The 21,983-nt window shown below is 36.9% G+C and overlaps 3 protein-coding genes across 7 annotated transcripts in view; 1 reads left to right on the forward strand and 2 right to left on the reverse strand.

Moving 5' to 3' along the window:
• The window catches only part of LOC129777407 (myb protein), a 31,032-nt gene extending 18,511 nt beyond the window's left edge, over nucleotides 1-12,521 (reverse strand). For 2 of the 5 annotated variants that reach the window (XM_055783657.1, XM_055783653.1), the window contains exons 1-2: nucleotides 11,144-12,521; nucleotides 789-938 (exon numbers count right to left, since the gene is read on the reverse strand). In XM_055783657.1, coding sequence (XP_055639632.1) covers nucleotides 789-938; nucleotides 11,144-11,221 — 228 coding nt within the window. In that variant the 5' untranslated portion in view covers nucleotides 11,222-12,521. The remainder of the gene's footprint in view (nucleotides 1-788; nucleotides 939-11,143) is intronic. The other 3 variants (XM_055783656.1, XM_055783655.1, XM_055783654.1) reach the window with 3 other exon arrangements.
• A 4,221-nt stretch (nucleotides 12,522-16,742) lies between these two features.
• LOC129777041 (ribonuclease H2 subunit B) lies at nucleotides 16,743-17,968 on the forward strand. Its single transcript, XM_055783090.1, has 2 exons — nucleotides 16,743-16,888; nucleotides 16,963-17,968. The coding sequence occupies exons 1-2, from the start codon at nucleotides 16,855-16,857 to the stop codon at nucleotides 17,775-17,777; spliced, it is 849 nt and encodes a 282-aa protein (XP_055639065.1). The 5' UTR covers nucleotides 16,743-16,854; the 3' UTR covers nucleotides 17,778-17,968.
• LOC129777042 (SNAPIN protein homolog) lies at nucleotides 17,763-18,411 on the reverse strand. Its single transcript, XM_055783091.1, has 2 exons — nucleotides 17,972-18,411; nucleotides 17,763-17,915 (listed from the first exon to the last, which is right to left on the reverse strand). The coding sequence occupies exons 1-2, from the start codon at nucleotides 18,305-18,307 to the stop codon at nucleotides 17,856-17,858; spliced, it is 396 nt and encodes a 131-aa protein (XP_055639066.1). The 5' UTR covers nucleotides 18,308-18,411; the 3' UTR covers nucleotides 17,763-17,855.
• Between the last annotated feature and the right edge of the window lie 3,572 nt (nucleotides 18,412-21,983).

A 21,983-nucleotide genomic window follows, 5' to 3' on the forward strand; every position in this document is an offset into this window, starting at 1 on the left:
GCCGATTGTCTTTTCCGAACATTAGAGTACCGCTGAGGTCCCTTCTCACTGGGCGCCCTTATTTCATGCTTGAGCGAATTGTTCCCTGAGTTATAGTTTCTTACATCGTCATCCATTAGCATCTATCTCCACCTATTTCGCATCATTATGTGCGTGAATAAGGAAATAAACGAGGAAAGAAAGAAAAAGCAAGTGCCACTAATGCTACACGTGTTTTTCCTTGCGGAAGGAATACCTCTAATAAAAATCACCCCGGCTGGAACTCGTGTTCCTTTTCGCTGTGCGAGGTTCATGTGTGATTTCAGACAGTAGTAAGAAGTGGTAAGACATCCGCCGAACTGAAGAAATGCTCCGGTGATCTCCACCGCCCAGGATGTGGGTGACATGTGACTGATTTCTACGCACTGAACCAGAACACAAGAATATTTATTCATCTTTCGTAGGTATATGTATAACCATCACATGATAAGACCTGTAGGTTTCTTGAAGCGCAATGTGTTGCAGTAGGCAGAAAGGCTTCCATCCACTGCTGCCACCTGGGTATACAGACATAACAAAACACCCTTTCAAAGCTAGGGGGAACTAAATGTGTGTGCGAATTAGGGGACAAGCGAGTAAATCAAATGGTGGTGTAATATAAATGTGTAAAAGGGGTGAAAATATTACTCTTGTATGTTCTTTTCCAGAAATTGCGCAATGCGTTTTTATGAGCGCAACGTGAATATCCTGCGCTCTGCTGAACCACAACCTGACAGGATCGAACATGTTCCGAAAGGTAAGACTATTACCTCTTTTGTCCAGGGTCCTTTGATGAGATCCGGATTGACAACTTTGGTCCACCGCTGCTGACACTGTATATCGGTGCGGTCCTTCAGAAATTTGGCGATTGCGTCCCATCGTTCACCGTATTGCTCAACCAGTGATTTGAGCGCGGCGTCCTGTTGGGAAGAAGAGGAGATGGTTAATTACTTGGATCATCTTTGTAAATAGTTCACATTGGACTGTTATCTTGAACAGATATGGACTAGAACGGATTCATTGAATACAGATTTATCCACAGTAGAATTATTTCTATTGGAATTCGACGTTGCTACGACGGTTGAGAAACTGAACTACCTGTTCAAAATGTCATAGTATCTATAGGGGGAAGTCGGGAAAGACGGACAGTATCATTCCTCTTCCAGTTTATCGAATCAACGGTGAAGTTTTCTCACTTTTATTCCAGAAATATTGACGAAAATAAAATACTAATTAAGTCGGGTAAGACGGACACTCCACCGACAAAAGACAAACATTTTGTTTCGAAAACAATTTGATTGTCTCCTCCTTCCTTTATTAACAGATGCCCACTAACTACGTTTGGAAGTGCAACCACATCTTCTTCTTCTTCAATGGCACTAACGTTCCTAGAGGAACTTCGCCGTCTCAGCGTAGTATTACTTGCGTCATTTTTTATTAGTACTTAGTTGAGATTTCTATGCCAAATAACACGCCTTGAATGCATTCTGAATGGCAAGCTGTAGAATACGCGTGATCACAGTGCAAGTCGGAGGAAATTTCTTTGACGGAAAATTCCCCCGACCAGAACGGGAATCGAACCCGAACACCCGGCATGTTAGTTATGACGCTAACCACTCGGCCACGGGAGCACACAAGTGCAACCACATATCATGGACGTATCAGCTGAGCGGTTTTAAAAACGTAATCCGAATTTATCATACCGAATGCTGGAAGCTATTTTAGACATGAAAAAAAGAGAAAAATCACAAGCCCTTCTACGTGATTTTAGTCCAGCCTTTTCGTTTGATCATTTTTAAGGCATATTCGAAGACCTCCAAAACTTGTCGAGTACATAAACAGGGTGTCGATTCGAAATCCGAAAATAAATTCCCTGATATTTCCTAATTTTCCAGTAAATTTCAGAAAAATTCCAGATGTAGACTAGTAATTAAATTCTCTAAAAATACTGTAGTTTCTAAAACATTTAGTTAGCTTAAACAAAGCAATTTTGAGAACGCCTGTCGATATTTTCCAATAAATGAAATGTTTGTGATTTTTAATTAAGTTTAACGAAGACTGATAAGCGTCTTTAACGATTTTAACGAAATGCTTTGTCTTGCAATCTTTGGGCTCCCTTCTGTGCGTTTTCCAAAATTTTTCCCGTTTTAATTCCGAAGATTCCACCTCGGTTACCCGTAGCCGTTTTATTAACTTATATGAATGACATATGAATGACAAAAGAGAGAGCTCACACAGTGAAGTATAGCATCTTAAACTTATCGCATAGTACAACCGTTTTCTCCCACATATTTTCATAAAAACATTCACTAACGGAAAAGCCCTCTCAACGTTGGCGTTTCTAACGAGAGACAGAAGACCATTTTGAGTATAAACCCAAACCGTAAACCTGTCCTTTTCTAAAATGGTCCAGTCGTTTGTTTTTTGGATCATACCTACAAAGAAAGAAGTTAAGTTCAAATATACAATTCCCATCCCTTCTTGAAAAGCTGCAAGTTGATTCCTGATGCTCGAGAATGTCCCAAGAACATTGACATCATTTAACGATTTACCAAATCCTTCTCTTCTTCATCCCAAAATCTGACATTCAGATCCATCTGTAGCATCTTTGTAGTCTTGTTCAAAGACTCGCCGAAATCAACGACAATATATAACTTACAAAGTTTCATCGAGCCAGAAATCATAATAAAGCTCATTGCATCACGCCCTAGCCTCCTTGCTGTCATGGAACATTCTTCTCAATATAACCATGTGCTACATAACTGTTTCCAGGCACCACAGGAGCTCAGCTTCCATAGAATGATTTTCAAACATGAATTTATCGATAGTTTTCCAAGAAGAAAAGGGAGGGAATTGGTTGAAGCAGAATAGCAGATACTGATGCCAAATACTACTAAAACATCGCGAATGTAAAAGCCGTCTACTTTTGCGCTGTTTACCCTTCTAAGTCCTACAGGCGAAAGTAAACAACATATACTGAAAAACCTATAGAGAGTCAAACTAGTCAAATATAACTTTTTTGGTTTCATTAACTTTCTAATTACTGCAATATTCAAAATTCTAATTGACGGAATTTCATTTTTTCAGATTCCCTGGCTTCCCCGGACATTGTTCGAACTCCCTGATATTCTCTTATTTTCAAGGATTTTCAAGGTAGTCGACACCCTGATAAACTTGAATTTTCAGTTAATGTCAATCTTTCCCACCCCAGGTGTCACTTTCCGCCACGTGTCCGTTTTTCCCGACTTTTTCTTATTTTTTTTCAAAGATGTCGGACACCAAAATTTCTGCCTCAAAAACAGTTTTTATTATGAGAAGAAACCTAGACTATAGATTTTGTGGTGAGATAGCTATATATTTTTTGTGAAATTCACGAAAAAAAATCAACTTTTACCTAAGGTGTCTGTCTTTATCACCCTTCCCCTAATAGTGTAGAATCCATTACTGCGTTTTACCATGCTTCAACAGGTGCTAATGAAAGACGGGTTTAGATATTTGTAATGAAACTACTAACTCATGTGTCGTGTACCGGGGATTATGCTTGGTGAACGCCTCGATTTGATTGTCATTAGAGGCGACACGAACTTTGCGGACAACCCAATGGACACGTATTTATAATTTATTAAATTACAATTGCCTTGTAGATGGATTTTACGGTATTTTTGTGAGATAATTTGATAAACGAGGTTCTCTTCTAGAATCCAGATCGTCGAACAAATCCGGAAATGCTTTTACCGCTGTGTTATCAGCGGTAGAGAATGTCGATGAAGAAAATCGATCAAAACAGATAGGTTCTATCACAAAGTTAAGCGTAATTTCGTTGTTCGCCATCTTTTTTTCGCAAAACCTCCAGAAATCCCTAAAGAAAGAAACGAGGCGGTTCTAAATTCAAGTGAGGAAACTGGATCGAAACCCGCACCTAAGAAAACAATGTCATGAATTTTTATTATTAGAAAATCCTAACATGCTTTCGTGGTGTCAACATGCTGGCGAAATGCATGATCCTTTGCGCTTCCAGTGGAGATAATTCGATCGCTCACAGTTAGAGCCCCCGAAGACTGCAGACTTTTTGACAAGGTACTACGTAACCGGAATATATGGGGGGGTAAAATGAAAACCTGAACACAGAACATGCAGGATAAAATTCAAGGTTTCGAATGGAACATTTCTTAATAGATCGGAAAGATATTTGCATCAATTGATTGGAAATATTCCTACGCATCTATCACACTTAATAAAAATGTTATTATTCCTTATGGCGGGTTTACATTAGGGAGATCAATAGCTATAGATGGATTTATTCACCCGAAAATAGATGTAAACGGGTGAGAATATATACGATACATTTCTCCGAGGTATAAATGTATAGGATGAATAGAATAAATTCATGCATATGTAAACGCTGGTGAATTTCTCACTGGTGGGATATCACTGAAGTTGGATGCAGTTCTACTTCAGGTGAATAGATTCACCAAAAATATGAATGTATTCATTATATAAGTCCGCGCTAGTGTAAACGGTTGATGCGATTTCTGTAAATCTCATCATATTTCTTCACACGAATATATCACTAGTCTAAACGCACCCTTAGATAAGTCATAAAATGTCATGCGCTATCTATACGCCTCAACAGCCTCGTTTTGATGGGCCCGATTCACGGTTTCCTCAACACAGTCTTCAAAACCGAGGTGCCCAGGGATATTGGCTTTGCAAATACATGCAAGTTGGGAAAACTTTTTTCCCACCGAAATGTGTCGATTATCCGCGATGCGGTTTATCCGCGAAAGCGAGTTCCATAGTAATTCTATAGAGTTTCCCGAAATTTGTCAGTGAGAGGTGGGAGCTTGCTCTCCTATTTTTTGTCATGACTTACACATTACATATCTGATCACTGGTGTACAACCCCTTACAAATGGATAGTTTAATGATTTCTATATTGATAAGACATAGTTTTCGCGTTGAAATAACTTTTTTCCGCGTTTGCACTTCATTTTTAGTCCTTTATCGCATTATCCGCGATTTTCGTTATGCGCGGTGGCCTAGCCAGACTATTTAGCGGATAATCGGGATACTTGATTTGTGACGTATTAAATAATACGGGAAGGGGTTAACAAATTTGACTCCCTTCCTGTTGACCGATTGATCAGAAATTTGGAACACAGCTTTATCTTTGAAATCATTACAAAACTGCGTATTCCATAATTTTTAAAATCCAAGATGGCGGCCGCTACAAAACGGCGGTTTCGTATTTTCTCAAAACCTCATCAACATGGGTTTTTCCAAAACCCCATCGATATGGGTATCAAATGAAAGGTATTGACTAGTAGAATACAGTTGTTTATGAAAAATGCAATTCCAAAATGGCGTCATATATATGTTTTTTTTCAAAACTCCATCAATATGGGTATCAAATGAAAGGGCTTGACTAGTAGAATACAGTTGTTCGCGACCGACAGCACGAAAGAGAAGCAAGTGTTCCCTATTTCCAAATGCTATGTCCAGCCCTATCCCTATCCCCATCCAATCCACTGCCAACCCTTCTAATATGCAGTTTGTGGTGCATTACACAATCACAACCATCAGCGAAATCACATGAAAAAAAATTAGGACAGTTTTGAGGAATTCCTCAATCAGAAACGAGAGATAGTTAATGAGAGCAGCACACGGAATGACTATTTATTTATTTTGGCTTAACATTTTTACAACATGGCCTGATTCGCAATGTTTTGTGTATCCTTTATTACTTGGTGTTTTTGTGGTGCGGCTCGCAAGCGACCAACCGCACTATCTCGCATTAGGACCATCGTGATATTGCTGTTTTACGTTCCGAGTACCACCTGAACTGGGCAAAGACACTTATATCGGCGTCAATTCGCTTTTGTAGCTTTTCTTGGAAACTGGCAATGGCCATTTGCTTTTTCCACTATACCCTAGGCAGTGTTCTCCTGAACCAGTGCAAGCCAGAAAAACGACCTTTGTCGATATAATTTCCGACCCGAACGGGAATCGAACCCGAAGCCTCCATCTTGGCGAGCGCCACACTAATCACTAGGCCATGGGGACCTCACCCCATGAGCGAGACGAAAGTAACTAAAGAAGTTTGATATCCTTCCTGGAACCAGCATCACGGCAGAAGACACAGTCGACGACAGATTTAAGAAAAATCTTCATATATGAACATTACCATCGCACTTCTAGAGGGATTGACACTATTTTAGTAACTCGAATAATCATTCAATACACTTACATTTTGTCAAATTATCTTGAAATTATTGAGAAGTTGAATTCTAAACATAATTCTTAATACAAAGTAATATTCACTTCTTTGACCCGTTGTCACCCCCTCTAACAGTGAGATTATTAACACATGGCCGTCAACATGGTGTTTTGGCCAAAAAGTTCGTAAAAACCTGGAGGGTCCAATGGTTGATCCTTTTACTAGATGGTGCCAGGAACCCATCTAGCATAAAATTACATCCCCATCTGCCATATAAGGGTAAAAACTACCGGCAAACGCGGCCCCAACTCAAGGTAAACGAGTAAAATATCGATGAAAATCATTATAAAACAATTTATTTTTTCGAAATTACATTTTTTATAACGTTATTTCAAACTCGTAAAATGTCTTCTATTAAAACAATCCAGACATAAAAACTTTTCGGAGCATTTCGGGCAGTGATAAATTGTAATTGGTAGAATAATACAAGCAATGATATTGAAGTGTCCCACTATGTATCGAGGCCAGTAGAAAAGGAAAAACACATTAGTTTTAACGTAAAACGTGTGCTGTAGCGCACACGTTTGAAACTTTGGAAGATTTCGCGTGTGCAGTGCTGTACTTATGGCCCCAGCAGAATAATTTTTGAGTGCAGTACGGTACTCATGGCCAAAGATGCCAGGTGATTTTTTCAAATGTCTTCAAATGTCTTCACATGGTACGAAAAAATGTCTCCACATGTCTTCACAGTATTATCGAAAAAACAAAAATTCATAGCTTACATTTGGACAAAGTTTTATTGCTCAATGTTTATATAAATTGGCATTGTATTTCAATAAATGTGAACAAACAATATATTTCACAACTGCGATCTAAATTTCATGACTTTAGAAATGATAATTAGCCTGATATACCGTTGTTTGGGTGAATATCGCTCCGGTTTTTCCACAAAAGCGGAACTGTGATAACTCAATTTGTTTATTTCAGCTTTGAAGTTTTGGTTGTAGCTCAAACCATATCCATAAAACTGATTATTGAAACGGTGTGTAACCGGAAAACCTTCGTTTTGTGAAGTAGTTGTTTGAAAGATCTAAGTTAATCTATTGTACAATATTGGTCCAACTTTATAAAAATACAATGTCACAATCATTCAAATGTTCTAGTGAAAATGAATATTTCTCAAAAATTCACATACGCTGTCATACTGAAAGGTCTTCACATATTTCATAATGTCTTTAAAATGTCTTCACAGTAAGTCAAATGTCTTCAAAATGAAGACATGTCTTCTAATCTGGCATCCCTTCTCATGGCCGCAAAGTGTTAAAGATGTGAGTATATTTTTCTATAATATTTATCATATTATCTATAAAACTTTGATTGTACGGAAACCGAACTCAATACCTATGTCCGTATTTGGAGTATATTAGCAAATTAATCAGACTTCAGTGAAATATTGTTCAATTGTGCTGTCCGATGCTGGTAGCTATAAGTCTTACTGTAATTTGAAGAACGATTTCGATGAAATCTGAAGACCATAAAAACATCTCTAAATTTGGCGAAGAAATCTTTCCGATTGAGCGTAATTTGAGGCATGTCTTCAAAACTATATTTGATCAAATATAAAACATAAAACATAAAGTTGCGCTTGTTTCAGGGTTTTTTTTTCCAAAAACTGGACAGTGAAAGTCTGTCTTTGTGCTGATTGCTTCGTAATCGTGTAGTACAATTCGAAACACTCGAACCAACGACTTCAGTGTAGGATTGGGCGATCTTTAGAAAAAGATCGACCTCAATGGATCGATTTTCTAAACGGCGTAGGGATCGATTCACTGATTTATCACTAATTTCAGAAAAATGTGAATATTTCCGATTTTTTTTTGTTAGATTTATAGCCAATTATTTTTGAAATCAGTACTGGTGCTAAGCCCACAAAACGTTATGGTAAGTTTTGTTCAAAAAAAATCCTTGAGCGCTTATTTTTGACAATTTTTAGCGGAAAATTTTAAAATTTAGCTTCGGGGTGAAATTGATCAATCTAAGTTTTTCAGGATATTCTAGTATCATATGCACAAAAATGTATAGAAAATTAATTATTTCGTCACCTACGGCCATTTTAATGATAATTCAAGGGTTTGAGGTGACAAAAACCTGATTTAATCCACCTAAAGGTGTCGTCATGCCTTTCCATAACTCGTTTTAAACACTGATCTGCAGGTCATCCGGAGACCATTCGGGTTATCCTAATGTGGCCAAAAACTCTTGAAATGGTCACCAATGTGCTATTTTTGACAAACCAAGACGTTCAATATGTCGCATGATGGGATTCGGTTCTGGTCATTCGTGGTGCTTTTTTGTTAAATAGTTTTTTCTCACTTGTTTGAATAGTAATTACAAGTATTTGATTACTTACTCAACTCATCAAGTATCGGCTAGAAGTGAATTAAGTGAGTTTAACTTCTATAAATATTGTTTTGATGTGTTAAAAATATGTTTTTTACCATAGTGCAAAATGGAAACGAAAATGCTATTCAGAATTTTTTTAATGTTAATGCAATTTAATAAGAGATTCATTGAGATCCATTGACAAAAAGAACCTTCAGATGATTATTGAACATATCAAATTAAAAAAGTTTAAAACTAAATTGCATAATACCTCTGAAAATTTGTTTTCAGTAATACGTTTGATCAATTTCACCCCGGTGATCAAATTGCCCCCGGATGACGGTACCAAAGAATCGATTTTTTCAGGATCGATCTTTGAAAAATCGAATGTCTTTCTTCCAATTTATTTACTTATATTATATAAATGTTATCTTTTCTTTAAACATGGAATAAACATTACACATTTTTATTCAAACATCAAAAGCATTACATTTTGATTCTCACCATGAAGGCCAAAAGAAAAAACTTGAAAACCCTGGAAAAATGTATTTTCCAGGGCATTCATTTTGAACCGTCATGGAGTTCAATAAATAAATTATTTGAAAACGCTCGTCACAATTTTCAATGTCAGTCTAGTGAATGTGATGATGTAAATATAACTTCTAACCACTTGTTTTGTAAAAAGCAAACGTACCAAACTGTTTCTTCTAAGTTTACGACCACTAATTCTACGAACTTGAATATGATCCAAAGTTTATGAAATTTGTCGTGTGGTTTTTGTTGAGATTAAAATCAATGTTAACTGTAAAACAAATTTTCAATTTTTTGCGATAAAAAAATCGGAAAGATCGAAAAGGAAAGATCGATTTTCGGGGGGTTTTTTTTGAGGAAAAAGAATCGATCCGAAAAATTGGATCGATCGATCTTCTAAATATCGATCCAAGATCGCCCATTCCTATGACCTATCACTAATTTGACATTTGACAAGACTCAAAAGTTATCCAAATGTTTACATTATGTTTTTAAAATATGTCAGGTGGTGAGATTAAAATCGATGTACATTGGGAAAAAAAAACTCTGAGATCAAAAAATCGAAGAAAAAAAGATCGATTTTCACCATTTTTTCGGGTACAAAGAATCGATCCAAGATCACCCAATCCTATTTCAGTGCATAATGAATCTGTTTCGATCTGAGAACATTGAAGTTTCATTATGCTTTTTATCATTATTTGATAATGTTTTGTCCAATACTGTAATAAAGTATGGACTCCACAAAATCTTTTTTAATGCAGAATATTTCGAGCTAATTAAACTATGATAAATTATAACTAAATAAAAAAATAAGATTACTGTGCGAAATTTTGGTGTGAGCGCAGGTGCTCCCTGACGGGACAACCAAATCTTTGGTAGGGGAAAAGGGGGAAATTTGGATCACCTAAGCAAATCGCCTAATATTTCCAAACCAATACGGTCTAGATAAAAAATGTCACATTGTATACTGAGCTACACGTGTTTTCTCCCAATAAATAATGTTTAATCATTATATAAAGCTTCAATTTACCAAATGTATCATAAAGTAAAAGAGATGATTTTTGGACATTAAAATTTGATGCGTGGTGATTTGGACCGTCTGTGGGGTGATTTGGTCCAGTGTGTGTTTCATCGCAAAAAAACATGTTTATGTAAAGTATTTTGGAACAATATTACAATCAGTAACAATGTTTTGGGATCGATACCAGGTGTCTTGGCCAGATTCCAGACCAGAAAAGTTGGATTGACACCATCTCGAATTCTGCATGAATCTTGTCACTGTTGGTCGAGCCTTTTTAAACACTTTTGATGCTTGGACAAAGAAAATCTGTTCTCGATGGCCTGCGTTGCTCTTTCAAGCTACTCCTTCTTCTAACGTTTTCTGCCTATCCTCTTTTTGTAATTCAGCGGCATCTGGAATCAATTAGACCAAAGAAAAGTCTCAAACCTGTAGGACCAATTCACCCCACAGAAACGTATCCATGCCACACAACACGCAAAAATTAAAATGCAATTGATTTCATTTATTGTTATCAAACTTACAGTTTCGCTACATCAAATTATTCCTCTTCTGTAGGCGAACAGAACTTTACTGCACAATACACGAAAAGTGTGTTTAATTAGTGGAAAAAACCTTAAAACCTTTATCGGAAAACTCACATTTTTTGACGATCAAAATGCTTGCTGTGTTCATACTACCGTTTCCCTCTACTTGTGAAGTTTTACCAAAGTTTTTTTACTTTAGGTACATACGGTTCAAAAATAGAAGGAAATGACATTATAAAAAATCCAAGTTGAACCGTAATTTTTTAGATAAAGAGGTGGTCCAAATCACCCCATATGACCAAATCAGTCCGTGTTACCCTACATCCTCGATCTAAATTAGAACACTTGTATATAAACTATTTTAAAATACGAAATATGTGTAAATTTCAGTCATACTGATTTACCTCTGATCCTACTATTTAGACTAATCCTAAGCCCCCGCACACCTACCTCATGTTTCGTCCAGCGAGTTTTGTTCGATTTATCACCCTGCGAGTGCTCCGAAAGATCATCGTCCGATGTATCCATCGTGGACGGAAAATGTATCCTTCCGCCCCTTCTATTCGTTCAGACCCTGAAGTTGAATAAACTTTCAGCTGTCTCAGGATCTATTCTAAGTTCTTCTCCACACCGTATGGTTACGCTTCTTAATTTATTCAACTACGCACTTTATGCCCGGGTCCTTTCTTGAGTTCAAACTCACAGTTCGACAGTCTTTGGAAAATATTGTACAACACGAAACCTATGCGGGATTCAACATCTCCGCTTTCGCTCTTTCACTCACTTATCCACGTCCTAAACACTCTAGGGGTGCGCCAGCGTTTCAGCGGCAATCATCATTCATGCCGCCGCACTTCCCATCTTCCAGCTCTCGCTCTCGTCCTGATGGAGAAAAGTAACACACGCATGCCGGATTAGGGATGACCAGATCTTCACTTTTTCGCTCTTTCGAATCTTCACTGAGCGAATCGAATGATAGAATAATTTAACACTAACAGCTGTCTCTAGGGCATGGCGCAATGAAAATAAAACAGAACATCACTACACGTCTCTGTAGAGAGGAACAGATGGATGTGTTCAATGTTTAATTATTGCTTCCACGGCAGATGTTTTGTTTTCATTCTTCTATGCTCCGTGCACGTTCGTCCTCGAGCTCTCCTAGCTACTATTACGGGGCGCTTTTTATTTACCTTTCTCTCTCATATTATTTCACGCAAGCCCTGCTACTCACTCACACAGCGGCCGCCACCGGAGGAAGAACCACTTTTTTTTTGTCGACACATAAAACCAAATTATGCGCGAGGGTCGCACTTATCGTCCCCCTATTTTTACGGCTGTTCTTTCTGCTCTTCTTCCAACACAACAATCGAACACGCAAATTGCGCAAAGGGTGCCGTTATTTACTTCCTTTCCTGCTGTTCCTGGCTGGTGTTGTTTATATATTCCAAGAATACAAGTGGATTTTGAATATTTCAAATAATTCTTGCACTTATTCTTGAATTATGATCTTGGCATAGATGTAAACATACGTGCATTTTTGTACATACACATCATCACATGTCAATTGCAGGGTACACAAACACGAACAAACTTTTTGAACCACACGCAAATTTTTCTTTTGGAGAACTACCGCGTCAGTTAAAATTCCCAGTTTGTCGTTCGCAAATATTATTGTGTATTTACGATAGTTAATAACAAATATAACGAGTTCCAATTATTGGTTCACTTTGAATGCACATATCCTATCCCACTACCGATCCGTGTACACTTCCAACCGCAGAAAGCAACTCAGTGCGCGAGCGAACGATGTTCGTTTGTCGGCTGTTTGTCTTTTCAATTTTGACACTTTTAGAAGCGACGCTTCCAACAGGTTCCCCAGGAAGGCAAGCGACGAATGCAACGGCGCCCGCTGGAAAATAAATGTGCACGAGTGGTGTCTTCTGCGCGAACTTTTCCTTTTTTTAAATTTAATAACAGTTCAATTATTCAATACTTTGAAAAGAATTTTTTATTATAGTACATTTACAAATCATTTATAATTTTGCCCTTTGATAACTTTCGCAGAACTTTTAGGAAGGAACTCAAGTTGTTCAAATGAAACTGAAAATTCATGAGTTATTTTCGATTCTCAAGTTCGTAGTTATTCGAGATTGGACATGACCGTTGTGATCGGGACATCGAAGCTGATAGCGAATTCAGTTTTGTTCAGTTTCAACCCCAGTGCCGCACTAACTGCTCTCAAAACGTTTTTTTATTCACTCAGTTTCGCACTCAGTGTCGCACTAGTTCGCCCCGAAAGCTGTTAGTTTCGCACTGAGATGTTTCACGGGTTGGCACTCGGGTTCACCAAAACAACTATACTGAACTGTCAAGTTCCGAGTATTGTTTTGAAAAATCTAAAAATAAAGACTATGAAAATGGAAAACCTGCTGCTTTTGCTTTTGTATTATTGGAATCGTAATCCAACTCAGATTCGGATTTTGAAGAGTATATTCGAGTAGACGGCATTAAGTCATTTTTTGGAAAAATTTGATTTTTTGGACCACCCCATTATAGGGTCAAATGGTCACCCTAACAAAAAATAAAAAAATACGAGTCTAATGGTTTGCGACAAAGAACAAAAGTTTCACTTCCCACGAAAATCTGAGAACCACTATATCGGTTTGGCATGGAATGCCTGTGTATATATATATATATATATATATATATATATATATAATTTTTTTTTGGATGGCAGCGAAAATGGTCTTGTCAAATTTCAAAAACCGACCACGTACATTTTGTTCATTAGTCCAAAAAAAAGACCTGTGTAAAGTCTCAGATCAATCGGACATAATTCAGGGGTGCCCCAAAGTGCTAAAAGTTTTTGATCCTCAAAAATCTTCCAAGGGGGGAATAAAGGAAATTGGGAAAATCGAATTTTTTTTCGATGCCAAATGACTTTAAAATGCATGACGTCGAGATCTGGTGTCATCTCGAAAAAAAAAATTTGGCCGAAAATCGACCGTTTCGGACTTAGCCTGAGGTATGGAAAAAAATAATTATCGAATTTAAAGAACAGACCATGTACATTTTGTTTATTTGCCCAAAAAAATTACCCGTGCAAAATTTCATCTCAATCGGACATGATTTAGGGGTGCCTCAAAGCACTCAAAGTTTTGATTTTTTGGCTACTAAGGCCAAACAGTTGTCTTAAATATTGCATTGCTCGACAATTTGGGTGGTATTCGAGAATCCGCAGCTACATGACCGCATAGTGGTTTTCCCGTATTGACTCACCTGATAGTACATTTCTTATAGCCATGCTTGCATAAACACTAATATTCTCACAAATCCGTTGCTGTTCGCTGTTCTGGTTCCAAAAATACAAGATCGTGATTATTCTATTTACTCATTGATGTAGAACACCTCTAGATGTTCATGGTTTTGTATTCGGAATGTGTGATTTGTAGTTTTTTTTGTAAATGTGATTATTTTTTGAAGTTATTTCCCTTACAATTGAGGGGCTTAGAATGAAAGGGGTGTAAGTGATTTGATCGATTTCTCTACATCGACTCTCTCTTTTGGTCATAACTTAGCTGCAAATACATTCCCAGCTGTATTTGAAAATGTGGAAGAAAGGTCAGAACCTCATCTATCGGATTGTATAGCAAACTTAAATTGGAATGTTTTCACAGTTGAGTTATTAACTAAATAAAAAGTTGATGAAGAGAAATTGAACTTTCATTATCATTTTGATGTAATAATATAGAAATAATTCTGATCTTTCGATTGCCGTTTTGAATTATTAACAATAACTTTTTTCAGCTGTAACCGAGCCGGATCGAATAGTGTACATATTTTATAATTCATTATAATTTATTTGTTGTTATTTTTAATAATTAATTGTTCGCGTAGTAAGTAAACCTTCAATCTTTTTTAAAAAATCCCATCACTATAAAACGATACTACATTCAACTGTTGAAGTTGTCACCAGTTAACACGTTGAGTCCTTAGGGACCGATTTCGACCAATTACTCGCGGTTTACTCGAGGTTAGAGGGGCAACCATTTTTGTGGGACGGATCAGGTAAGGGATATGGATATAAGGTATCGTTGTCTCAACCGACGGTTTCCGCACGCGCTGTGGCACTGTGCATAATGACCAGGGATAGCATCTGGTGTTTGACTATCTATCAGAGGTGGGCGACGGTGCGATGAGGGGACAAGACAAACAAAATAATAACGAAAAAAAAACAAAAGCATTAAATTCTTATACTGGACCGTTTCACAAACATATAGATCAACTACATATAGCAGATGTCGCGAATTTCCCACACGTATTTATACAATCAGTATCTTTGGGAACTGTGACCAACACTGATATTGTGCAAACGCTTTTGATGTGGACTGAATGAAAAGCGCAGCAAGAAAGAATCGGAGCTCTACGTGTTAATAAGAGATGTTTAAAAATTCAAATATTCTTTCGTCCTAGAACATGTACCTTTTCTTCTATTCTACATGGCGTCACATAGCGATGAACATTAAGGCCTTCTATACATTGGGCAACCGCAACCTGATCTATGTTGACGATGTCAATCATATCTCCAACTCAGCTCTGCACATTGAGGCAACTCAAACGTGATGAAATCGTTCATCATACACTGGCAGTGATGTCGTTTCTTCAACTACTGCAAGAAATCATACGAGGAGCAATTTATGAAAAATGTTGCTGAAATGTATGATAGTGTATGTGAATTTTTCGGAGATATTTGTTTCATAAAAATGGTCCAAAAAAATAAAACTTTTGTCTTAGTGTCATCCGCTCACATTTTATCAGTGTCACTTGCTTTCTTTTGTCCTTAGTAATCAATCGAGAGTTTCATTTCGGTGTCATTCACTCGCTTGTTTTTCACAACCACTTCACAATCGAAGGTTTTCAGGTTACATACCGTTTCACAATAATTAGCCAAAACTTCAAAGCTGAAATAAACAAATTGAGTTATTTAAAAAAAATGACAAATGAGAGTTATCCATTATTGGCGATCTAACGCAAAACGTAAACGATCGGTGAGACATCTGGATTTTGTTTTTGAACTAAGAAAATGATGATAAGGTAACTTAAAACTCAAAAACAAATCACGTATATTTCACTTCCGGTATTTCGAAGGTAGTTCTCACATGTAGGAAATAGGCATTTTTCAACTTGTTTTTGATTGCGCTCTCGAATTTTCTTTTTTGATTCAACCATTGTCAACATTTATACAATTTTCACTACTGAAAGAGGTAAGAAAATAGCATGTTATATATAAAATTGCGCAGAATTAAATTTCTTACAAACTAATCGCAATCAAATAATTCTTTATGACTATAGCATTGTGATTTATGGAAATAACTACAAGCCTTCCATAAACTCTCATTGCAAAATTTAAAACCATCATCACTTTCACCGCAGCGCCGTCTAGGTGTAGATTTGTACGTTAGATCGCCAATATTTTTTGCCATTTAAATCTAACTAGCCCACCTTCATAGAACATTTATTACTTCGTTTCTAAATTTAGTTCGTGGTCGCGCAATATACATATTTTTCACATTTATCGAAATAAACTTCAAATCCTCAAGGTAAGTTTAATGAATGCTCTATATACAACAATAATTATAAACCAAGCATTGTTCAAAATTAAGTTATGAATTTTAGTTTCCTTCAATATGAATGTGAAGACATTTTTTTCGTACAATGTGAAAACATCTGAAAAAATTCCCTGACATCCATGATTGAAACTCAACTAACGCTGAAATTAAAATGTCAAAAGCAATTGAACGAAAAACTTGCCGACACACATCGCGCGCGACTCGGCATGCTAGGTTGAATGGAACAAGTTGGTCCGACCTAAATTGCCAGTTGCCTAGTGTGCATGCTCCCATTTGATTACACATGTTCTCAACTTTTTTGACATATTCGTTAAGTTGGTTTCCAGCCTAGGTTTCCTAGTGTGTAGATGACCTAAGTAATGAATGCTCCAATAGTTTGTTAAAATTGCTGATTGAACAATTTCCAATTTGAGTGTATGTATATTCCGCAGTGTCGTTTTTTTTCACTGGACCCCAATGGTCTTCTCGCGGGAAAGACGATTTGTTTGTTTGTAAATTGCGTAGAAAACGTGAAGTAATTGTGTTATTAAAATGAACTCAAATAAGCATGTTTTTGTGATAAGCGGTAAAAACTTTTCATATTATATAAATATTTAGAAGAAGCTTGAGATAAAATTCTATTCGATGTCATCATTATAGATCCAATAAAATGTGAAAGTGATTCTGGAGCGGAATTAAAGTTGCAGATCATCACTCTTCGAAACCCAGCTACCGGCAAACCTACGAAATATCTCACAAGAAACGATGGAAATGATTTGTACGAATTGAACCAATTTTCCGAAACCAACCGATCGTGGTTCATCAATGAGACGGTATGCTCAAACGGAAGAATCTATATTCCTACCAGGATCGACCCACTTTTCTTGATCATTCCCTACATAGAGAGAAATTGCACTAGTAAAGCTGTTCCGTTGGACCAAGTTTTAGTGGATGATGAATTTCCTCATACGGAAAAGCTCGTGGATACGATTTCGAACGGAACCCAATTGTCGTTGATAGCTGAGGAGAAAAAAGCAGGAAGCATAAAGGCTTATAAGTATAGTGAAAGTAAAACGCTAGATTTTCTTAAAAGGAAATGTCTTCGACTTGAGTTGGCTCTAGGAAAAGAATGCCAATTTGCCCGCTCGCACAATTTCATCAAAGAGGAGAAAGAAAACGAGAAAAACGGTGAAATGCTACATTATGCCCATGGTGTGATTTCGGATTATTTGAGTTTAGAGCTTAGTAAAAAGCTTGGAACCGCACTAGGACTTCCAGAGGAAAAATCGAACAACAAACGCAAATCGACTGCCGAGATAGAGGTTAATCAAATTAAGAAAATTAAAAAAGAAGAGGTTCACGAGACAACCCCAATCAAGAAAGTGACTTCAGAGAAGAAAGTTAGTGCAAAATCTAAAGCATTGGCTAAAGCGGCAAATGGTACGAAAAGTATTTCTAGCTTTTTCAAGAAATGATTAGTTTATTTTTGTTGATGTAATGATTGGTGAATAAATTCATGGCTAATTGTGGAGCGAAAGGCGCGAAATTCATAATCAACCATCCGGAGCTGGCACCGCTTGTTCTTGTTGTTGACAAAGGCTTACTAGACGTTCCTATGAATGTAACGCTTATTTTCGTTAGAATATATATGTAATAATTCCATAAATACCTGCGCTCCTTGCAAAATATTCATTATTACTACCACTTTCTGCTTGACATGAACCATCCGCTTGAAATACTCGTGCAACTGGGGATCGTTTTCGAAATTGAGATTCTTCATTTGGCCCGAAAGTTCATCCAGCTGGTGGCGAAGCTCCACCTGATTCGTTCGAGCGCCCCGAATGTTACTATCCAGATCATCGATGACTGGCTTGAAAAGACGGAAAAACCCTTCCGCCAGGATGTCTCGGGTAGGATTTTCACACAGATTCTCTGTGTTATCGGTGCGTTCTTCTTCATCATCCTCAATTGAAGTCACAGAACTGTCCGAACGATCGTCATTCATTTCGTCTCACGTATATACACAATAATTTTGCATGGAAAATCGATGTAAACAAATATCTGGTGACAAATGTTATCACTCAAAGGTCCGTTTAGCCGCCCGTATTGATAAGCGACATACGTTCTCAATTTAACCCACTACTAAAAAAAAGCCTCATCCTATACACTCGAATAAATATTTAGTAAGTTGACTAATTTTGTGATAAATATGAGATGTAGTATTAAAATCCACTTTTTTGTATGAAATGGAGAGCTTTATTTAAGGTACATTGTTTTTCCGAAGGTCAAATATTTTACATTTTTTGACAGATAAAGTTTAATTTGAAATTTGTACAAACTCTACTTTGTTTACCATCTTCAGTTATCCACAGTGGCAAATACTGTTAAACATCGAATATAGGAAAAAAATTGGCTAAAATATTTAAGGTAACCTAACCATGTACCGACTGGTTTGACGAACAGGCCAAAAAATATTTCAGGCATCCAACAACTGAATATTTGGTTGTCGTGTTTTTTGTGGGAATTCACCCTCGAATATATTTGATTAGTACACGTTGATCAAATTTTATCTGTCAAAAAGAGTCAAATATTTGGCTTCGGTCAAATAGTGTATGAACACCCTTAGCAAAATCAAATTTATCTGAATTATGTCAAATATGTACTGTTTAGTACGGAACATGAAAAAAAAAAAAAGGACATGATAAATGCGGCTCTGTTACAGCTGAATAGCTAAATGAGCCTAATAAAAATAAACAGATGGAATAAAAAAATAATAATTAATGGTCCCGAATGCTTTCTGCCCCTACAACTCTCACAACCCGTTTGAAATTTAGTTCAATTCATATAACCAACCATTTATTCTGGGACTCCATTGGGAGTGCCGAATAAATTCAAATTTACGGATTTCTGAACAGTTCTGAAAACACAATTCAAAAACAATTGTCCCCAATAATCAAAGTCCTACGTCAAGCTTCCGTCCGTGCCTCAAGGTACACCCCCTTCTTCTTTTGTTGCTATTATAGATACTTTGCAAAGTCGATAGCAAGGCGCTTGTATAAATGTATGACAGGTGAAGCAACATCATCACTTCAATAAGAAGGGGATTACGGTTTGTGGAGCGGGGGTTGTTCGTTTTGTTATTGCTAGGATAAGCCATTTTTACATTTTCACATGCGAGAGTAGTGGATGAACTGGATGAGAATGAAATTCTACAAAATCATCCCTTCTTTTTCACATAAATTCGCGAAAGCCGAACATAGTAGGCATCGTTCGAATAAACGTCGTAGTAGTTTGTAGAGAGCCGCCGGCCGCGTTCTGATGCTGATGTAAACAATACCGACAGCAATTCCAATATGGCTGAAAGTGTATTTTATATGATTGTTTCACCTGGTATATATAGAGGCGCCTATAGCATCGACCGATAGCATCGACCGAGTGAAAGCTATTGGAGCAACTATAAGGGTGATCATACATTGTTTGGCCGAAGCCAAAAATTTAGGGGCTGTCCACATACCACGTGGACAGAAAAAGCATGATTTTAGACACCCCCCCCCTCCTTCTCCGTGGACAAGCGTGGATATTCCTTATACCCATCCCCCTGTTGTCCACGTGGACAGTCCTACGGGTTTGAGGAAAAAATCAAGAAATTTAATTTTTTTCGCTCAAATTTCATTTCAAGTTTGTTTCTATTTTCTATTCCATATTTTATTGATAAAAAATATAGCCTTACCAATGGTAACGATTTGTCTTGAAATCTTTATTTTTTTTCAAAACTGTCCAGGAGCTCATTATTTTCTTCCGAATTTCATTTACGTTATCTCCATATCCATTTTAAAATATCGATTGTGAACTTATTCTTGAGTATTTTTATTAAAGCTTGCTGGCTGTTTGAGTTTTCAAAAAATCAGACAATGAAATCAAGCACTTTGTTTGAAAACAGATATTTCTCGTCTGAACATCAATTACTTACGCTTTTACAGGTTCGGTAGTGCCTGATGGGTATAGTGAACCTAGTAAAAACAAAACATCTGCAGTATCATCGTGATCGATGATTCCGTTGACCTACAACCCTTAATTGTTAAATCATGCTAGATATTGTCCTGAAAATTTCGTGCCGATTTTCTTCCAGTCCTACGAGACCCAGCCATAACATTCTTCAAGCGAAAACCTGCTTCGGAGTTCCACTCACTTGCTAAGATTTTTTTTAACTCAACATTCTTGTGAATGATTTGCCCTTTACAATTCGCTACAAATATGTGTTTTCGTTGCGTTTATGAAACGAATCGCAGATTGAGATAAGTCCCTTCAAGTGTTTTTCGGTAAAATAAACCCTTATTCTGAAATCCGGTCGGATTTGAAATTAGCACAATATTGCGTTCTTTAAGAGGGTATTCTAGTCTAGAAATTTGAAAAAAAAATCAATTTCTTCATATTTCTCTAATTCAGACATTTAAGAATATACCAGAGAAGAGACATTTCGAAAATCTCATTATTTACCAAGTTATAGCCGTTTTAGTGATGCGATATCTTATCTAGTGCGGTCATAACAATTAACTTCAAACGCGTTTTTCTCGAAACAATTTTTTTTCAAACTGGCTTACACGATATCTCAAGTTCTTCTTATCCGATCTATGTTTATATGAATACAATTTGTATGCATCTCTCTATCGCATGAACCTATAAAAAAATCATAATTTCGTAACTTTACTATTTTAAAACTTGAAGAAACTTGAAAAAAAATTTTTAAACAGCAATTTTTTTTTCAAATTTCCGCCATTTTGTCAAAAAACACGTTTTTGACTTGTCCGAAATTCATGCGATAGTGGCATCTTATACTTATGACAGACATACAGCTGTACTTGCGTTGTACTTCGAAAATTGTATGTCTGTCACCATGTACAGCGCTAGAACCATGCAAGCAACTCGGTACAATCGCTGTACCTGTACCGACCTATTTTTCCGCTGTACATGGCTACAGTTGTACTGTGCTCAGCGCCATAGACGGTTAGTGGTGGGTAGCATGAACAAGCAGAATCAAATCACTTGATAAACGTTCTTTTCATCGACTTTCTTTTAAGTTAATAACTCAGATTGGAAACTTTTTTGTTGTGTTTGATAGTTTAGACACTAAATAAAAACCTTTTTCATTGAAATATGTGGTGGAAATTGGAAAAATATCTGATTGTCAGTTTGACATACGGTACAATGTACAACCAAAATATGTCTGTCATGGTACGATGGTACCTGTACAACGCTGTACACGTACAACGCAAGTACAGTTGTATGTCTGTCCCTGGTATTAACTGATTCAGAATCTGTTCGATTTGTTTGTTTCAGGTATTCAGAAGGGCTGGAATCGTGTACGCCATGGCTCAACTTTTTTTTGAACCCCTTCACTTCTTCAGCTTCTAATTATGGATTTTTTTCCGTTCAATTTTTATTTTATTGTTGAAAGATAGATAAACAAATAGTGATATAATGGATGTTAACAATATTCTTTGTTTTACTTTTTCGGAGCTCGAAGAAACGTCCGAAATTCGTGTCTCTATCCCCCTTAATTTGATCGAGTCAAATCCTATCGGAATGTGCAAATGTTGCAACCTTGAAATGCAGAATGCAAAAGTTTATTTCGTTCGGATTGCGATATGCCAAATCCGATCGGGTTCCATAATATGTGTTAA

Source organism: Toxorhynchites rutilus, chromosome 3 (assembly GCF_029784135.1).
Source record: "Toxorhynchites rutilus septentrionalis strain SRP chromosome 3, ASM2978413v1, whole genome shotgun sequence".
NCBI lineage: Eukaryota > Metazoa > Arthropoda > Insecta > Diptera > Culicidae > Toxorhynchites > Toxorhynchites rutilus.